Source organism: Portunus trituberculatus, chromosome 48, assembly GCF_017591435.1.
Source record: "Portunus trituberculatus isolate SZX2019 chromosome 48, ASM1759143v1, whole genome shotgun sequence".
NCBI classification, from domain to species: Eukaryota; Metazoa; Arthropoda; class Malacostraca; order Decapoda; family Portunidae; genus Portunus; species Portunus trituberculatus.
In genome coordinates this window covers 268,425-288,424 of record NC_059302.1, presented here as the reverse complement: position 1 = coordinate 288,424, position 20,000 = coordinate 268,425, and the positions used below count along the sequence as shown (strand labels likewise).

General features: G+C 45.0%; 3 protein-coding genes across 4 annotated transcripts in view; 1 reads left to right on the top strand and 2 right to left on the bottom strand.

The window, feature by feature from the left end:
* Positions 1 to 3,079, bottom strand: part of LOC123498909 — a 6,875-nt gene extending 3,796 nt beyond the window's left edge. The window contains exons 1-6 of the mRNA XM_045246450.1: positions 2,600 to 3,079; positions 2,239 to 2,412; positions 1,658 to 1,969; positions 1,308 to 1,540; positions 925 to 1,092; positions 212 to 353 (exon numbers count right to left, since the gene is read on the bottom strand). Coding sequence (XP_045102385.1) covers positions 212 to 353; positions 925 to 1,092; positions 1,308 to 1,540; positions 1,658 to 1,969; positions 2,239 to 2,412; positions 2,600 to 2,761 — 1,191 coding nt within the window. The 5' untranslated portion in view covers positions 2,762 to 3,079. The remainder of the gene's footprint in view (positions 1 to 211; positions 354 to 924; positions 1,093 to 1,307; positions 1,541 to 1,657; positions 1,970 to 2,238; positions 2,413 to 2,599) is intronic.
* A 5,646-nt stretch (positions 3,080 to 8,725) lies between these two features.
* Positions 8,726 to 16,116, bottom strand: LOC123498595. Its single transcript, XM_045245853.1, has 10 exons — positions 15,599 to 16,116; positions 15,004 to 15,177; positions 13,806 to 14,117; positions 12,918 to 13,318; positions 12,345 to 12,486; positions 11,769 to 11,981; positions 10,914 to 11,040; positions 10,381 to 10,599; positions 9,951 to 10,042; positions 8,726 to 9,081 (listed from the first exon to the last, which is right to left on the bottom strand). Exons 1-10 carry the CDS (start codon positions 15,842 to 15,844, stop codon positions 8,878 to 8,880), a joined length of 2,130 nt encoding a protein of 709 aa, XP_045101788.1. The 5' UTR covers positions 15,845 to 16,116; the 3' UTR covers positions 8,726 to 8,877.
* Positions 16,117 to 17,250: 1,134 nt separating this feature from the next.
* The window catches only part of LOC123498745, a 14,611-nt gene continuing 11,861 nt past the window's right edge, over positions 17,251 to 20,000 (top strand). For both annotated transcript variants that reach the window (XM_045246149.1, XM_045246148.1), the window contains exons 1-2: positions 17,251 to 17,542; positions 18,787 to 18,960. In XM_045246149.1, the coding sequence (XP_045102084.1) occupies positions 17,456 to 17,542; positions 18,787 to 18,960 (261 nt within the window). In that variant the 5' untranslated portion in view covers positions 17,251 to 17,455. The remainder of the gene's footprint in view (positions 17,543 to 18,786; positions 18,961 to 20,000) is intronic.

The following is a 20,000-nucleotide window of genomic DNA, read 5'->3' as shown; positions in this document are numbered from 1 at the left end:
GTGCCTCTTCCCTCCCTAGCTTTCACTCTACCACAAAAAACAGTCCCTTTTTATTCATCCCCTGCATCCATCCTATCTCTACCTGCCTCCTACCTGCTGCTAACCTTACTTTCTCCTTGTCTCACTTTCCCCTCATATTTCTTCATCCCCCTGTTTGTTCTTTACCTTTCTTCCTCTTCACTTGTCTTACCCCAACCTGTACTTGCCTCACCTGCAGTGTACGCGTCATCATTCGCACCAGGAGGATGATGACAGGTGAGATGAGAAGCACCACACAAAGCAGCGCGATGCCGATCACCACGTGGCTGTTGGAGGCGTTCATCTCAGAGACAAGTGTTCGTTCGATCACGTGCCTGGGAGGAGGGGAAAGCAGATGGTAAACTGAATGAATGAAAGAAGAGGAGAGATTATGGTGAAAGGAGGGAAGGAAGGATATAGGCGATACATACTGACTGAAGGAAGGAAAAAGGGAACAAAAGATGTTTAAGTAGGTGGAGAAAAAACGGCTTGCTGAACGGAAGGAGAGCGAGGAATGGTGCAGATGAAGCTTAAACAAGAGACAATTGCTTTTGTCTTGTATTTTTTTCTAGTATCAAGAAGGGAATCAAGTTTTTATAATTGTAGCCCAACGTTGCCACATTATAAGGTGTATGTCATTCTGAATCACTGGTTGCCGTTCCTTTAGAGGGGATGAATCATGGACATGTATTAAATTTTGAAAATATCTTGTCCAGTTGTTTATTTTATAAATATGGACATGAAAAAGAACGAGAGAGAGAGAGAGAGAGAGAGAGAGAGAGAGAGAGAGAGAGAGAGAGAGAGAGAGAGAGAGAGAGAGAGAGAGAGAGAGAGAGAGAGAGAGAGAGAGAGAGAGAGAGAGAGAGAGAGAGAGAGCTAGCTCAGGTGACTTCTACAGGCACGGACCTGATCTCGTATTGGATCTTCTGCAGGGCGTCCAGGTAACCCAGCATGGCGTAGAAGTACTCGGTGGCCTTGTCGAAGTCCGGTTCGATCTTAGCTCGTCCCAGAACCTCCAGCCGACGCCGGGTGATGTTAGCGTACCAGGGATAAGTTTTCTGTAAGTTCTTGTACCTGTGTGGTGAAAGGTCAAAATGGAAGAAAAAAAAAAAAAAGAAGAAAGGTAGAAATGAGTCTTGTTATTTTTTTTTTTTTTTTTCAGTTCATTAATCTTGTTTAACATAAGAATTAAGTTCCACATTTTTTCAACACCAAAGTAACTGTTGCTGTTCCGGAGAAAAGTGAATGGTATGAGTCGACGTTATTACTTCTGTCCTGGCCGTGCCCACCTGTCCGTGATCCAGAATTCAAAGTTTTGACTGGTGTTGAGGAAGTCGTAGCCAAGGGCGTCGTTGGTGACGAAGGCGATGTAGCTTTTCTGGTTGAGAGCCCCGCGGCCGAAGTACTGAAGGCCAAACACCATAGAGATACCCAGGTGCTCGATGGCCCGAATGATGTTCTTGTAAGCCAGCAGCGGCCGCCATACCCCCGCTGCGTCCTTCTCGTTGATCTCACTCGTTAGCTGCGGGACGAAAGGATATTTTACCTTTTAACCAGACCTGAACCGAGGCGACCACCACAGCATCTTGCATTCTTTGTTCTCTCACTGAACACACAGTAACACGGGAGTGGCATAAACCTGATCGAGAAATATGTAGTTGGCTTTGTTGTAGAAAGCGATGCCTCCCTCTACTGACGGCGTGTCGAACTTGGTGATCTTGTCGCGGAAGTCGTCCAAACGGATGCGAAACAGGATCTTGTTGTTGAAGAGTTCGTGCTCTTGACGAAACACCGGCCAGATGAGATCGTCCAGAAGCATGTTGGTATACTTGAAGTGTTCTGTCAAGTTCCCGCGGATCACAGAATCGTTGGTAAAGAGATAGAAGGCGATCTCTGCTCTCTCAGACTGCAGAGCCTCCGTTACGTTGCCCAGACCTGTGCTGATCTGGACCTGCGGATGGAAAGGAACTTATTTTAAGGAGTCTTTTACCTTGCTTTTAAGTACTCTATATGACCACATTTAATTTACTATATAACCTCATATTTTATTTCTTGTTTGGTAGTAACGTTTAAGAAATTCCCTTGGTCACAACGATGTCTTTGTACCGTTTTCCTACCACAGCTTGACTAAATTATTCACGTAGATCTGCGAGACTCCCCCAGTCCCTCTCAGCTCCACCCAGCCCGCCCATCAGCTCCCACGGAACACCACGCCCTCACCTGGTCAATGGTTTCCTGCATGTCGTACTGATACTCGAGCACAGTCACCATGTTGATGGAGTTCTGGATGATGAGCGCCAAGATGGGGATGAAGGGCAGCAGCAGGATCTGTAGTAAGTGAATCTGCTTGCCTCGTCCTGTGGTGGGATCCAGCCCACAACAACCTGTCTTCACCTGAATGACATGAGCAAAAAATATATTTATATACAAAGCACAAGTATTGCAAACACGTTGTATATTTATGAAATAAGGTAACTTCCCACAATGCCCGTCACTTATATCAGAATGAATACATGATTCTGCTGGCAGTCACACCAGTCCTGGATTGTATTTTCCTGCTCATATTATACGCTCAACCAACCTCCACTCGGCTGTTCTCATCGTCCCCCTCGAAGCTGATGAGCGACGAGCGACGGAGTGTGGGCGGCGGCCTGACAGGGGAGCCTGGGCCCCGCCGCACGCCTCCGCTGTCTTGTTCCTGAGACGTCCGTGGGCCCACCTTGTTCTTGCGAACTTCCCCCATCTGTCCGCCGCACTCTGTTGCTCCTGTGGTCGCTGCTGCTCCACACGTGTGTGCCTCCTGCCCCTCACTTTTTGCTGAGTCCAGCAGTCAACCGCGGTCACCATTCTCTTGCCACCGCCATGCCTCGAGGGTCCAGTGGTCCGCGGTGTGCCTCCCCGTGGGTGTATGGTTAGTGCGTGGTGTGTGGTGCGTCCTGCTCCGTTCAGTTAGGCAGGTTAATGAGGGCGGGCGCGTGAGGCAGAGTGAATCCTTTGAGGTGAGCGTCGTCGTGGCTCGTGGCTCAAAGGACTAAACCACCGCCAGCCGCACCTCGTCAGCGCAGACTCCCTCCTCCCTCCCTCTCTGTTTTTCTCTTCCTCCCTCCCCACCGCCTTGGTAGAGGCCAGATGTAAGGGAATTTCAGCACCTTACTCTAAGAGCATCGATCTATAGCGGAAAAAATCGAGGAAGTCATATTAGAATGCCTCGGCGAGCGGTCTCCGGGGGGAGCAAGAGGCCAGGCGCGCGGCTCCCCTGACCTCGCCACGCCCCCGATAGTCAGCGAGGACCAATATCACATTGGATATTCCTTTGGCCCTCTCACCCTCCTGAATACCCCAACGTTCTCCCCCACTCTCTCTCTCTCTCTCTCTCTCTCTCTCTCTCTCTCTCTCTCTGCAAGAATGTCAGCGTAGGTGTCCTTGGAAGGGCGTCCTTGGCTTCCGTCGTGTTGGGAATACTTCTGTACGCACACGTTCAGAAAGACAACAGAATGCAATTATTATTTCACAAAACTAATGCAAAGTAGCAAATATGAGCTAATGAGCTAGACAATTAGAAGAAACAAAAAGCAAAATATGAATTGAAAAACGGAAAAACACAATGGAGGATAACTTATAGGAAGAGAGAGACTATTATGTAACATTTAGAACTTCCATGAATGATAACAGTAAGATGATTTAGGATTTGTCGAGATAGCGCTCAGAAATTTAGTAGAACTGTATGGATTGCAAGTATTAAGGCAAGTGGTAACTATGTGGTACCAAAGCTATGATGATTATGTTCATGTTTATTGGAATAATCTTAGGTCTAGACAAAGAAAATATAACTCTGGATATGGAAGGTGTAGCAGGTAGTGTTAAATATGAGAAATAGATGTATGTATGTACGTGAGAGAGCTAAGAGAAATGAACAGGGCAGAGGGTTAATGCTGCAGGTCAATCAGATAATAAGTAGACAGAATTGATTCAGACGGTGTACCTAACGATGGGGGTCTCGGTTTGTACAGGAAATCCATTACTGAACCTGTCATAGAGTCAAGGTTACAAGAACGTCCTCTGTTGACGCGATCCGTTGTCTTTATGTAAATATGTACAGGTGTTTTGTTACGAAAAGATGAACATTACCTTGCTCCTTCCCTGGGCGTGATGATAACTGTTTCGCTAATGAGTATTCATCATTGTCAATGCCTTAGAAATATACACAAGCTGCTTCATCAGTTATCCATTGTTAATGGTTCAGGAGCTTGCTGTCTCAGAGCACTGCAGTCACTAAACTATTTCATGAGCTTGCAGACAGGGCGGTATTGCATCGAACAGTTCAATAGAATACCTCCAAATGCCAGGGCACTCACCAATTGTAGTCTTGCATGCTGGGTTGATCCGGAAGACGCTCCTCTTCACTCCTCCCTCTCACTGGAGCAGCTGATTAGTGCACTCATAAAAATTTTCCCGTTTCCTTAAACATTTTTATGTTTAAGAGATTTTCAGTCTTATTAATTGAACTTCTCCTAAGCTGATATTCGAAAATATTTCGAAGAAAATAATAGCAGAAAAGTTGTGTAAACATTACTCATGCAGGCTCATGCAAATGACTGGAGTCGCAACATGTCTCCAGTGGCTGGCTGATTGATAAAGTGATTCAAAGTATCTCAGACATAGAGAATGAGGAAGATCAAGCACGTTCTGAATGCACCAATCAGATGCCCGATAGAAGGTGGAGGGGAGCATGGATGACTTATAAGAAGAGACAAGACCATAAGGGAATAAATAAGGGAAGCTGCAAAAAGCCACCAGACCTACACGTGGCAGTCTGTTTGAAACACAGCTGTATGTTTCCACCTATTATCACTATCCATAAATTTGTCTAATCTTTTGAATTTCCCTAACGACTCAACACAAGCAATCTCATTATTGAGTCCATTCCACTCTACTTCATAATTTATCCCTTTCTATCTGTTTTTTTTTTTATCTACTTTTCCAAGCTTGAACCCATTCTTTCTTATTCTGCTCTGATCACCGAACCTGAGAATAACGTATAATTAGAATAACGTATTATTATTATTATTATTATTATTATTATTATTATTATTATTATTATTATTATTATTATTATTATTATTATTATTATTATTATTATTATTATTATTATTATTATTATTATTATTATTATTATTATTATTATTATTATTATTATTATTATTATTATTATTATTATTATTATTATTATTATTATTTATTATTATTATTATTATTATTATTATTATTATTATTATTATAATATAGTAGTAGTAGTAGTAGTAGTAGTAGTAGTAGTAGTAGTAGTTGTAGTAGTAGTAGAAGTAGTAGTAGTAGCAGGAGCAGCAGCAGCAGAGGAATCCGCAGTAGGTGCAGCAACTGTTCCCCACACAGTGCAATCATCCTCACAAACCATTGCAACACACGGCCTTCCCTTCCCTTCCCTTCATTTCCCTTCCTCACTCTCACTCCCTTCCAAAGTTGTGGGAACCAGGGAAATAAAAGATAATTCTAACTCACGTGCTCCATTTATTGAACCAGCATCACATCTTCCTCTCTTTCCATACCTATATATCTACACGAGTGGATGTGCTACGGCTGACTAAAGTGAGCTACACGTGTTGAGTCTGCTGGTGGTCGTCTGCTTCGTGGGTCTGGTAATCTCTACATCATTATGACGGTGCCTGAGTTTCTACTACCGTTTGCTTGAATATCCGTAAGAGGAAGGGGAGAAGAAGAGCAGGATGAGGAGGAGATGAAAAAAGAGGAGGAGAAGGAGGATGTCATAACAATACGGTAGTTACTATCCGTGTCGAAGGATAAGCACTAGAAATCAATACATATTCGAGGAGGAGCAACTATTTATAAACACTTCACAGAATTCATGTCTCGCAACAGAAAAGTCTCATTCAGCCGCGCAGTTGTGCGGGGACGTAAGGTTTGGAAAGGATAATCTTCCACTGAATTGTTCTCTGAGCCTCCTGAGGGACGAACAGCAGCTGCCGAGACCGTTGCAAGTAGCAGGGAAGGGAAACGTTCACGACGATAGCCTTTCCTTGAACGCTCTGAATTTCTCAAATAGTTCGCATTGGAGAGAAGAACAGATTGCGGAAGGAGAAGCTCCGAACATTTCCCTAATGACAGAAGATGAGAAAAATGTGTGGAGTTAATAGGAATCTGCGTTTCCTTACATCTCGATCCATCCATATCCCTTGCATTGCCTAGGTAATGTCAAGCAGTTTCCATCAGAAAATGTTTAGCAAAAACATCAAGACGAGAAGAGAATTTTCAAACACCACCATGATATCTAAGTTTCTTGTTTTCCAATCCTTTTTACAGCGCAAGGTCGAGTGGGAAAGTTTTTGAACTGAACCTGTTGCGAAGTTCATTTCTAAAACATTGGAGTAACGTCTTCGTCCTAAGCTCAGCGTGATGTGTTGCGATGCAGTGACGATGTAATGGTGGCGAGTAAGGGAGGATCAATTCCAGCCTAACTTATTTACATTTACACATGCGGAGGAGGCTCAGCGGTCGCGCACACACACACACACACACACACACACACACACACACACACACACACACACACACACACACACACACACACACACGTAAAAGAATATATATATAAATATATATATATATATATATATATATATATATATATATATATATATATATATATATATATATATATATATATATATATATATGATGCCAGCCGTGCCCGCTCCATTAACAAAAAAGTAAAACTGTGAAGAGATGTAAATGTAATAATTGTGAAAGCGGCCCAGCTAAGGGCGTGGAGGTGTAAAGAGGAGTGGGAGGCAGAAGGTAGTCTAGTCTAAATAAAGTCCAAAGGTTACTCACAAGGGAGGAAGACGCTGATTAAGGAATAATACTTATCAAGTCTTATCCAGAATCGCTGTTTGGTAATGAAATGTTTGGTAAGAATGAAATGAGTAGCCTTGCTTGCTTATGCCATTAAAGATCGATCAAGAACTGTTTCATAAAACAAAAGAAGGCCAAAATACCGCTGCAGAACAAGACTTTCTTAGTGTAAGGAGCTGCACGGCACGTGAAACAGTTTTAGCGAGGCGAACTAGATCATGCACAGGAAAGAGACGGAGAAAGTACCTCTTGTGGCATCAGCTTCTTGCCCGGTGAAGAACGAGGAAGGAAGGAAGAGTATAAGCTTAACAGAGACGCTGCCGAATACAATATGCACAGAAAACTATGAGAGAGTAGAAATGTTCTAGTAGAGTTTGCCTCTAGCTGATGAGGAATGTGAGAAATACATATAAGTAAAGACTTACTACAGAGAATGCGGCATCCCGCTGAGGCTAACTTATATTTCAGACTTCAAATTATGAAGAACTAGTACCGAGAGGAATGGTCGATCGGGATAGTTCTAATTCCTGTCGAGTGGAATTGACTCATAGCTGAGGAGGCCATGCAGGTTGAGGGACGAGACTTTCTAGCAGTGATAGATTCTACAGAAGGAAACGTAGATATACATAGAGAGGGGAAAGGAAGGAAACATATTATTTCTTCTCTTCCCCACCCAAAAAAAAAAAAAAAAATCGTCGAGTCCTTAATCTGACACAATCCTATAAATACACACGATGCATAGAGACAAAATAAACTGGACCTTAGCATCCTATCACTCCTGCGTGCTAAGGTCCGCGGTTCTTCCGTAGATGCAAGCAAGGCCGCTGAGTGACACGGTCTTGGTTGCGAGAGTTCTTGTGAGTGGGAGTTGAGGCGGAGACGAGTGACGAGTAGATACCATGAAACCATCGACACGCGCTGTGGCATAAGAGGCCCGCAGGAAGCCAGCCTCCGGGCGAGCCATCTTCTGCTGCGGAGCTGACGATGGCATGAGCGAAGGGATGATTGATGAGGTGGAGATGGTGGTAGTGGTGGTGGAGGTGATCGTAGAGAAGGAGCCATGACGTGTAAACTAGATACATACAGCTACAGTTTCCAGGAGTCTTTAACGATGTACTGGTACGTACAATTTCGTGCAAACAGCACTGTGATCGGTCTGTTTTCTGCTCCTCAAATTAAAATGCGTTTGAATAAAACTTTGCTATCAATGTATATTTCTCGTATTCCCAGAATGAAAGGAAACCATATCAGCCCCGTGTTTATCTGTGTGTGTGTGTGTGTGTGTGTGTGTGTGTGTGTGTGTGTGTGTGTGTGTGTTTCAATACCATATTTCTAATAAACTTAGATATGTTCATATTCCACAATGAAAAACAATGATAACAGTAGTAGTAGTAGTAGTAGTAGTGGTAATAATAATAGTAATAATAATATTAATGATAGTAATAATAATAATAATAATAATAATAATAATAATAATAATAATAACAATAATTATTATAATAATAATAATAATAATGATATAAACAATAATAATAATAATAATAATAATAATAATAATAATAATAATAATAATAATAATAATAATAATAATAATAATAATAATATTGATAATAAAAAAAAAAATAATAATAATAAAAGTAACAATAACAACACCAATAATGATAATGATAATAAAAATAATGATAGTAATAATAATAATAATAATAATAATAATGATAATAATAATAATAATAATAATAATAATAATAATAATAATAATAATAATAATAATGATAATAATAATAATAATAATAATAATGATAATAACAATGATAATAATAACACAAATAATAACAATAATAACACCACCACCAATAATAATAAACAGGACAGCTGCACACAGTCCTTTCGTGGTAACTACCGATAAACGAACAGCCTGTGATATGGTTTCCTAACAACGTTCTCCGAGTCTCATCCAAGTATCTCCCTGAACAGCCCTAATGTTTTGGCGAAGGAGGACGGGTGCTTGGCCTCCTCCTTGGGGCGGCGGCCTGACTCAGAGTAGGCGTTGTCGGCCATAAACCCCATGTCCTCCTCTTTCCCTGAGCAAGGACGGCGGTCAGGCAGGACACCGTGCTTCCCCGTCAGCCAGTATGTGTCCATCACTCCTCGTCCCTGTGGGTAGACATGTAGTTCACACACACACGCGCACACACACACACACACACACACACACACACACACACACACACACACACACACACACACACACACACACACACACGGCCCGGTAGCTACACACACGGCCCGGTAGCTCAGTGGTTAGAGCGCTGGCTTCACAAGCCAGAGGACCGGGGTTCGATTCCCCGGCCGGGTGGAGATATTTGGGTGTGTCTCCTTTCACGTGTAGCCCCTGTTCACCTAGCAGTGAGTAGGTACGGGATATAAATCGAGGAGTTGTGACCTTGTTGTCCCGGTGTGTGGTGTGTGCCTGGTCTCAGGCCTATCCGAAGATCGGAAATAATGAGCTCTGAGCTCGTTCCGTAGGGTAACGTCTGGCTGTCTCGTCAGAGACTGCAGCAGATCAAACAGTGAATCACACACACACACACACACACACACACACACACACGCCAGGTAGCTCAGTGGTTAGAGCGCTGGCTTCACAAGGCAGAGGACCGGGGTTCGATTTCCCGGCCGGGTGGAGATATTTGGGTGTGTCTCCTTTCACGTGTAGCCCCTGTTCACCTAGCAGTGAGTAGGTACGGGATGTAAATCGAAGAGTTGTGACCTTGTTGTCCCGGTGTGTGGTGTGTGCTTGATCTCAGGCCTATCCGAAGATCGGAAATAATGAGCTCTGAGCTCGTTCCGTAGGGTAACATCTGGCTGTCTCGTCAGAGACTGCAGCAGATCAAACAGTAAAACACACACACACACACACACACACACACACACACACACACACACACACACACACACACACACACACACACACACACACACACACACACACACACAAACACAGTAGGTAACTTCACACTCACCTTTACGTCAAGTTCTCCTCTCAGTTTAACGATGAATCCGCCGACGCGATCCAAACTGTCCTTGGTGTCTTGGGAAATGTGGATTTTGAATGCTGCAAGAGGAGGTGCGCTCGTGAACTCACAGGCACGAAGAGTTTGTAGATGAATCGATACGTAAACAGAAAGACATGGGGGCTGACAGATTGATGGAGAAATGGGTACTCACTCACTAAGACGGTGCTCATCTGCTGGCAGTTAGATGAAGACAATATTTAAAAGCTAATGATGGGCGAATACACTAATTAATTGACTATTTGGCTATTTAATTAATTCAATAAGTCAGAACAACAGGATTAAAAAAAAAAAAAAACTAGAGCACTTAGCAAATAGAACAAAACATAAGCGTTCATCTACCAATTAAACCCGAGCAATCTAGCAGAATGTGACTCACGCAGGCCTGATGACTCTATCTTAGCAGCGAGGATAACGGAGTCCCCAAAGAGACAGTAGCGTGGTGTCTTGGTGCAGATGACGCCGGCTACCGCAGGGCCCGTGTGGATGCCGATGCGGATCTTGAGTCTCTCGCCGGGCATGTGAGGAATGACGAAGTTCTCCGTCCCGTGCAGAAGGTCGATGGCCATGGCGGCGATCTCGGCGGCGTGGTCCTTACCTAGTAGTGGTAGTAGTAGTAGTAGTAGTAGTAGTAGTAGTAGTAGTAGTAGTAGTAGTAGTAGTAGTAGTAGTAGTAGTAGTAGTAGTAGTAGTAGTAGTAGTAGCAGCAGCAGCAGTAGTAGTAGTAGTAGTAGTAGTAGTAGTAGTAGTAGTAGTAGTAGTAGTAGTAGTAGTAGTAGTAGTAGTAGTAGTAGTAGTAGTAATAGAAGCAGGCTTTGTTGTATTAGCAACTAGTGCATACCGTCTTTCACTGCCTTCCCTTTTCCTCCCATCAATTCCTACCTTTCCTCCTCTTCCCGCTCCCTCAAATACCTTTCTTCCTCATGTGGAGTCCCGAGGCCACCATGTAGGCGTCCCCGATGGTCTCGATCTTGTACACGTCATAACAGTCTATACGGCAGTCGAACATCTTGTACAACACGTTCATGAGGGAGATCACCTGCAGGAGGAGGAGGAGGAGGAGGAGGAGGAGGAGGAGGAGTAGAGAGAGAGAGAGAGAGAGAGAGAGAGAGAGAGAGAGAGAGAGAGAGAGAGAGAGAGAGAGAAAGAGAGAGAGAGAGTAGAAAGGAGTAAGGCATGGATGGGAATAATAGTAGTTAGGTCTAATTATTTATTTTATTGATTTTATGTTCTTATGTTCGAAAATTAATTGTAAGAACTCAAAAATTGAAGGAAATAAGAGGAGCTATTAGAAACCATCAGGCCTGGAAGTAGTATTCGTAATCCCTATATGAAACACACTAAGCTATATAGGTTAATATTGCCGTGAGTCATAAAGCTGCTTCTCTGACAGTTAAGTATGGCTTTTCAGGCGAACATTAATACGGATGGATAAAACCAATAGATAAAGAAAGGCAAGCATAGTCATTACTCACAGACTTGCTTATAGGACATTGATCACTCTTCAGCACATCTTCGTACTCATACCACAAACAACCTTACTTCCTTTTCCCTGCGTACTTACGTCTCCACCATATTCAGCCTATACCTACGACCAAGTGGAAATCTCACCTACACTTATGCATCACTAACTTTTCATTACATCACCTGCCGTTTTGTCAAATGTAGATACCCATAACCATCATTCTTTCATCTATACACTCCCCTGATGTGTCTTTCCTTGGCCTATAGAACCCAACGATCCTTTTCGCCTGCTGCCTTTCTCACCTGCATTGGTGTACTCTGATAGGCCATCTCAGAGAAGCCCACGATGTCACTGAAGTAAATGGTGATGGAGGAAAAGGTCTCGGCAGGTACTGTCTTGTGTATCCTGAGCTGCTGCGCCACACTACTCGGCAGCATCTGGTATAGCAGCTTGTCCGATCTCTTCTTCTCGAACCTCAACTCGTGAGTCTTGTGTAGCAGCGTCTCTGAGAAGGCCTGTACAGTGGAGGGATGAATTGATTTAGGAGATGAAGGAGAATTAAAAGGATATGTTTCTTCACTGTCAATGCCTATGATTATATTGTCCTCCTCCTCCTCCTCCTCCTCCTCCTCTCCATAGTAACTAAAACAAATGACATAATAAAACAAGAATTTGGATTTTGCTAGAAGAGAGCATCAGAGTCTAAGTAACTGCTCGGTGTCCTGTAAACAATTCTGCTACGTTCTCTGTTAAACTGTTTTGCTACGTCTGCCATTACACGTTTCTGCTACGTGCACTAGTTTTGTTTGCTAGGTTGACTATTACGTGGGCTTGTTGTGCTTGTTGTGCTTGATTGCAAGGTGTTGTTGTGGCCTCACCTGCAGCGTCCTGGTGATCATGCGCACCAGAATAATGATAACAGGTGAGATGATGAGCACCACGGCGAGGAGCGCGATACCAATCACCACGTGGCTGTTGGACGCTAGCATCTCCTTCACGATGGTGTGCTGGATCGTCTTTCTGCCGGACACACACACACACACACACACACACACACACACACACACACACACACACACACACACACACACACACACACACACACACACAGAGAGAGAGAGAGAGAGAGACAGACACACTTTCGTCAGTAGTATCACTGATATGCACCTCTTCCTTATCCTCCTCCTCCTTTTCTTCCTGCTCTCCTTGAAGTGTGTTCATGCATTATCGCAATTCATTTAATCGAACTATGTATATTTGAAATTTTTTTTGTCTTTAACGAGATATATTTCATTATAAGCGTGCATGCATACAATCAAGTGAAGTCTGCGTTGTGTGTGTGTGTGTGTGTGTGTGTGTGTGTGTGTGTGTGTGTGTGTGTGTGTGTCTGCGGTGGAGGTGGATGGGTAAGTGCACTAAACTGAGAGAGAGAGCCATTCACCAAGTCTTACCTGATCTCGTACTGGATCTTCTGCAGGGCGTCCAGATATCCCAGCATGGCGTAGAAATACTCGGTGGCCTTCTCAAAATCTGGTTGTATCTTCTCCCTTCCCAGGATCTCTAGTCTGCGGCGGGTGATGTTGGAGTACCACGGGTAATCCTTCTGCAGCGCCTTGTATCGCGTGCTTATCCAGAAGGCGAAATTCTGTGACGCGTTCAGAAAGTCCTGGCCAAGGGCGTCGTTTGTAACAAAGGCGATGTAGGAGCTCTGGTCGAGATCCCCGCGGCCGAAGTACTGTTCGCCAAACACCATCGAGATGCCAAGATGCTCGATGGCGCGAATCATGTTCTTGTAGGCGAGCAGTGGCCGCCAAACTCCTGAGGCGTCCTTCTCCTTGATCTCACGCGTTAGCTGAGGTGCAGGGAGAGCGGGAGGATCATAAACAGTTGAAAAGAGAAAGCAAGTCTTGACTCACGCCTACCGAAAGTCATGAGAAATTTATTCAGTATGACATACTCGAAATTAAACAAAGTTTTTCATAATAAGATCTGCTCGTAGTCATATGGAGCTTTGCTTAAGGCCTCCTTGAATTCCAATCAAGTTTTAATCTTTGACTTTTCCAGAGTCAACTTAAGCTTTAATCTAATGCTTATTTTGACGTTGGATAAATGAGCATGTCGGTGTATTGTTTGTTGTTTGCTAACAACAACAAATGGGAGTACATAGATCATCTTTATGTAAGGCAGAAACAAGATAATATGTATATCCATACAAATTAAATAGAGATATATAAAAGCATAAAATCCGTCACTTGAAAACTTGAAAAAAATATATATATACGTCAGGTATGTACGTACACTCGTTCTTCTTGTCTCTGTTTACTTATTTCTCCACACACCTGGTCAAGGAAGATGTAGTTGGCTCGGTTGTAAAAGGCAATGCCCGCCTCGATGTTGGGTGTGTCGAAACGTGTGATCTTGTCGCGGAAGTCGTCCAGGCGAATGCGAAACAAGATCTTATTCTGGAAGAGGTGGTCGTCGATCCTGAAGGCGGGCCACTTGAGGTTCTCGATAAGGGAGTTGGTGTAGGCGAAGTGCTCGGACAGGTTGCGGCGAATGATGGAGCCGTTAGTAAAGAGGTAGAAGGCGATCTCGGCCCTCTCAGACTGCAAGGCCTCTGTCACGTTACCAAGACCCGTGCTGATCTGAACCTAAAGGAAGGACGTCACTTGTCTATCTATTTTTTTTTTTTTTTTTTTTGCCTTTCACTGTATTTCTTTCTTTGAGTATTTGTAACATTATTCTGCAGACATCTTTTTTCAGTCTCCGTATTCTGTAAGATTTTAGTCTCACTTTTTGCTGATGTTTTTTTTTTTTTTTGTCTAATTATCTTTTTAATACTTTTCTCCTCCTACTGTTCCTATCGCTGGCCTATCCTTTCTGTTCCCTCATATCCTCGTCTATCTTTTGTTCTTTACTAGCGTTCTTTTTATTCTGTCTCGCTTTCAATCTCCCTTTGCTACGTAACACACATTCAAACCTCGCCTTTTCTCCGCGTATCCCTTACATTTCTTCCTCTTCTAATATTTCTTTCAATAATAGCCAACACTCCCTTTATCTCTTGTGTTTAAAGTCTTTCTCTTTCTCAAAGTTCGTTCACAAATTTGCTTTTTCATCCTTCTCTCATCCTTTCGCCTTGTATCTTCCGGATCTTTCTTTTACTAATGCTCTCCTTTACCCCTTCCTGAACCAATTACTAGCCTTTACCTTTCCTTTCTCCCAACGTTCCTTCGTTTATTCTCATCCTCCTTTAATTCATCGCCCATTTTTCTTAACCTCTTCTTGTTTAAACTGATCACTAACCCTACACTCACTTTCCCTCCCATCCTTCCCATTAGTCCTTTCAGCCGTCTTTTCAAACGTTCCCTTCAGTACCTCCCTTGCTTAAACTGATCATTAACCCTTCACTCACTCTCCCTCCCATCTATCCCTTCGTCCTTTCATCCGTCTTTCCTAACCTTTCCTTCAGTATCTCTCTTCCTTCAGCTTATCATTCCCTCCATAACCTGATCAACGCTTCCCTCACTTTCCCCTTACCTGGTCGATGGTTTCCTGCATGTCGTGTTGGTATTCGAGGATGCTGACCATGTTGATAGAGTTCTGGATGATGAGCGCCATGATAGGGACGAAGGGAAGCAGCAACATCTGGATAAGGTGGATCTGCTTCCCCTTCCCTGTGGTAGGATCGAGCCCGCAGATCCCTGTTTTCACCTGCAGGAGGAAGAGGGGGAGTAGGGCGAGTAGGAAGAGAAGGACGAGGAGGACGAGGAGGAGAAAGAAGAGGAGAATTAAGAGAGAGAAGTTTGATGTGTAGCAGATCAAGAGGAGGAGAATAGAAAGGTTTGCTAATGATTTAAGTGCTTGCGGTCAGGTGTGTGGAATAGATGAGGAGTCAGGTGTGTGGGATAAAGTTAAGCCATGTGCTAGTGGCAGGTGTTTACTGTCAACACGACACACCTGCCACCACCCCCATCCAGTCAAACTCTCGCGAGTCGGGGCAGCACAAGGAGATGCTGATGCTAGGAATTTTAGAAGTACATGAACTGATTGTGCCCCTCACTGTCCCCAGCCACCCCCGCCCAACGGATCCCGCCCCACAGACCGCACCCCACGGCCTCGCTGGAGTCCTTACCTCCACCATCTTGTTCTCGTCTTCGCTGTCGATAGAGACAAGGGAAGGCCTCTTGGGCATCGGCGGCAGATCCATGTCCCTTTCCTTCCTGGCACCTCCGCCTCCACCACCACCTCCACTTCCACCGCCTCCTCCTCCCCCTCCACCTCCTCCACCTCCTCCACTGCCGCCGCCACCACCTCCTCCACCTTCTTCCTCCCCATCCTCGTTATCCGGACCCACTTTGCGCTTGCCACTCCCTCTCATACTTAGCTCATAGAGGCTGTAGGGCGTGAGGTACCAAGGGTACTTGGTGGTAGCCACTGTGCGCGCGAGGAGGCGTCGTGATGGCAGTGGTGATGGCGGGGCGGCACCGGAGCACCGGCCACCCTACTCTCACCAGACACACGCACTACAGGCCCTTCCGCCTCTCACCCCGCCGCCGCCGTCGCCGCCACTCCGATAAAAATGAAGTGACAATTGATTGGCGGCCTGCGTGCGGGATCCCAGCTGTTCCCTCGGTGATTAGCGGCGGAGAAAAATGCACGCGTGGGATTGCACGGAGTTTACGGCTTGACGGTGGGTCGGCAGAAAGGTGGGCAGAGGAGCTGGTGGGGGTGGTGGAGCGAGAGTGAGTGAGAGGGCGGCATGAGGGGAGGGAGAATGACGCATGCGACTCTCGTCCCTCCGTCACCGCGCCCACTCCCGCGGCCTTAGGAGGCGCGGGGTCAGGCTGGAGGATGCACGGGCCCTCATATTGACCCTGTGCTAACAAGTATTGACTTCCGGAGTGCAATAAAGGGCGTCAGGTGACTGTTTAGCTTCTTCATTACGCGACATATTGCATCGCCTGGCCCGTGCCATCACCACTATCACCATCATCATCACCATCACCACCCATCTTGCCAGCAGTTCACCAGCGAGCTAATGCCTGCTGCTGCTGCCTCTACTCATCTTTAGCAGTGATGGCACGCCGGGTGTAACATACCTGTGGAGTCTTGATTAATTTCTTAATGAGCAATGAATAACAGCGCGTCAGGATGGAAACTAAGGCAAGTTAAAAGGATACCTGTTGCAACAAGTCATCCAAGTGCCATGTAAAACCGTCATCATGCATGGAGAAATATTGCCAAGGAGGAGGAATAGAAAAAGGAGGAGGAGAATGAGGAGAAAGTGTAGGAGGAGGAGGAGGAGGAGGAGGAGAAAGGGACAGAGGAATGAAGCCGCTATCGAGGAATGTCCAGTGAGGGGGAGTGGGGTCACGTCAGGGTGGAGGGAGGAGTTAGTGATGAGGTGACGCCCCTCCGCTTGACGTGACCCATCTCACCCCTACATGCCACCCTGACGAGGTCAATGAGGCATGCATCTATTATTGACCAGAATTAACGAGTCACTCCCCCACAGACGTCACCTGTGCTCTGATATTCAGCACAGATAAGGTACTCATCTTTAACTGCTCTCTTGTTATCGTCATTGCTTGCTGATATTGCTGCCACAGCTGCCGCTGTCACCGAAGATGTTAAATCAAGGTGACGTGAAAAGTTCCCACATGTCCCTCCGGAAGTAGAAATTCTAACCATAAATTTACTGATTAGGTTACAGATCAATTATTGTCCTGCCTCGGCATTCCGCCGCAATGATTGGAGGGCGAGGCGTGACGTCAGTGGTGGGCTGGACAGCAGAGGCTGGCCACTCCATCAGGCGCCGTGCTCCCCGCCGCACCCCGCCTCGCCTCGCCCGCCCTCCTCCCTCCCCTGACTGACCCCGCGCCGCTTACTGAGTCTCGGCCACCTCGAGGATGGTGGTGTGGGTTTGACGGCGGGCGGCAGGTGACACAAAGGACACGCCAAGGCAAGGCGACGCGTGTACAGTGGCGGCATGAAGGGCGCCTCTAACATGGGGGGAGGCGAGAGGCGGTCATCAGTGCTCTCCCTCGATTCTGAGGATGAAAACAAGTTGGTGGAGGTGAGTCTGGTGAGTCTGGGGGAAAAGGACGCCTGGAGGGGAAGTCCAAGTCAAGTTTCCCCATTGCACGCCGCGCCCCTCCACGTGCTCTCGGGTGGTGGTGGTGGTGGTGGTGGTGTAGCGCTTCTTGCCTCGTCTTGTGAAGGAGTCATGAGTAATGTTAGGGAAGAATCGTCTTAAGAATTACATAGAGATTTTTCTGTGAAAATGCGTTACTCAAAAGACTACAGGAGGGGTTTCCTTTTTTTTTCGAGAGACTTAATCTTCGAATTATTTTTTTAGTATATTGAATATAAGAAAAAGGGTTATGTGGAAAAAAAAAAAGTAAATGACGACAAGCATGCAGATCTAAATAGTCTTTTCATCTTGTCATTATTATCAAGACAGTTAAGTTTTTTCATGCTGTCTTGAGCACTGATAGACACCTGTGTGTGTGTGTGTGTGTGTGTGTGTGTGTGTGTGTGTGTGTGTGTGTGTGTGTGTGTGTGTGTGTGTGTGTGTGTGTGTGTGTGTGTGTGTGTGTGTGTGTGCGCTTCTTGGCCTATGGCGCCGGTAGGCAATTCTGATGTAATTTATTTTGGAGGATTAGATGATCGGCCTCTAATATTTGTGGAGGCTCAGTTGGTCGATCCTCGCCCGTCACAGCGCAGGCAGATATTTAGTGATGCCTTTGCAGTCGCTCATGCCGCTCCCCAGAGCTCCGCGACCCAAAGTATGGGAATCTGTACAATAGCACCTTCATAATAGTTTGCAGGCGCGTTCCGTCTCAATCTATATAGCCAGTGTGAATATATACAATAGTTTACATATTTTGAGTTTGTCCTTCCTCACTCAGTCTAGTTCAGCTTTACTCTTTGGCATCTCTGTTATGAACACCATCCAGCAACCACCACACCTTCGCTCTTAATATACCTTCCACATCACCCACTATTCATGCATTCCAGCAACTTCACGGCCACTGTACGTATTTGCCACTATCGGACCAACAATATAATTAAGGCCATAATTTGAAACCCCTCTGCGCCGCACTTTTACTACTTTCAAAGTGATCTAATCAATGTTACACGGATTTTAAAGTTACTTCCATGGTTCTTATGACTGATTAATAAGTTTTTTACATTATTAGCAGGAGCAACACTTCGGAACTCGATTAATCATCTCTGTGGTCTTGGAAAACAGGCGAGATGAGAGAGCAAAGTGTTTCTGAATACGGGGCTTAATCCTACGTGCGTGTACTTCTCCAGGTCAAGACGGGCTGCTGTGGCCTCGACCCCACCACAGGTCGCGGCAAGCAGATCCATTTGGCCCAGATGCTGCTGCTGCCCTTCGTGCCCATCATGGCGCTCATCATCCAGAACGGCCTCAACATGGTCAACGTGCTGCAGTACCAGTATGAGATGCAGGAAACAATCGATCAGGTGAGACAGAGAGGACGCCCAAGTAAGGGTATGTCATGTTAATCCCTTCATATTCATTTTGGTTACTATTTAATGATTTTATACAGCCTCAGAAAATTATGTGAGGATTAAAATAGTGAAGATTTTGGCCATTAATCTTCTGACCTCCATAAACCCTTTCTAATCTAAATAAAATTGTCTAATCATACCGAAATTCATGGTAGAAATGCGTCCCAGTACTGAACGGGTCAAGTTATCGCCAAGTGTCAGTGGGAAGGAGTGAGTTATGAGAATGCTGAGTAGTGAAGTGGGTGTCTTCCAAGTACTAAGTTTGTTTTTTCTGTCTCAGGGAAGGTTATGTTACGTCAGGTTCAATTTTGGGAATAGCTGTGAGTTGTGAGGAGGCTAAGATGATTTGTGACGTGTCTCGGGTACCAAGTTTGGCTAAGTTAGCTAAGATTCAATTACGCCAAAGATGAACGTGAGAACAAAGGATAGCTAACGCTGTGTGTGTGTGTGTGTGTGTGTGTGTGTGTGTGTGTGTGTGTGTGTGTGTGTGTGTGTGTGTGTCGGTGGGTGTCTGTGGGTATCGGTGGATGGGTGTGTCTGCTAGAATTCTTTCAAGGGTAACCTCTTATTTCTGTAAGGAAAGGAGGGAAGATATTTGACATTGAGGTGAGAAAATCAGTGGTAAGAATATTGTTTGTACATGCTTCAGATTTTTCTTATCATCAGTTATCGTATCCAGTTATCATTTCCTCTCCTCCTCACACACACACACACACACACACACACACACACACACACACTCTCTCTCTCTCTCTCTCTCTCTCTCTCTCTCTCTCTCTCTCTCTCTCTCTCTCTCTCTCTCTCTCTCTCTCTCTCTCTCTCTCTCTCTCTCTCTCTCTCTCTCTCTCTCTCTCTCTCTCTCTCTCTCTCTCTCTCTCTCTCTCCCGAATAAATGTAACTTCGTCACTTTGACAGGTGTGATAAAATTGAAGTGACAGAGTCACTATCGCTGGTCGTAAAGTGTTGCGTGAATCTGAACAAAATAGATAATA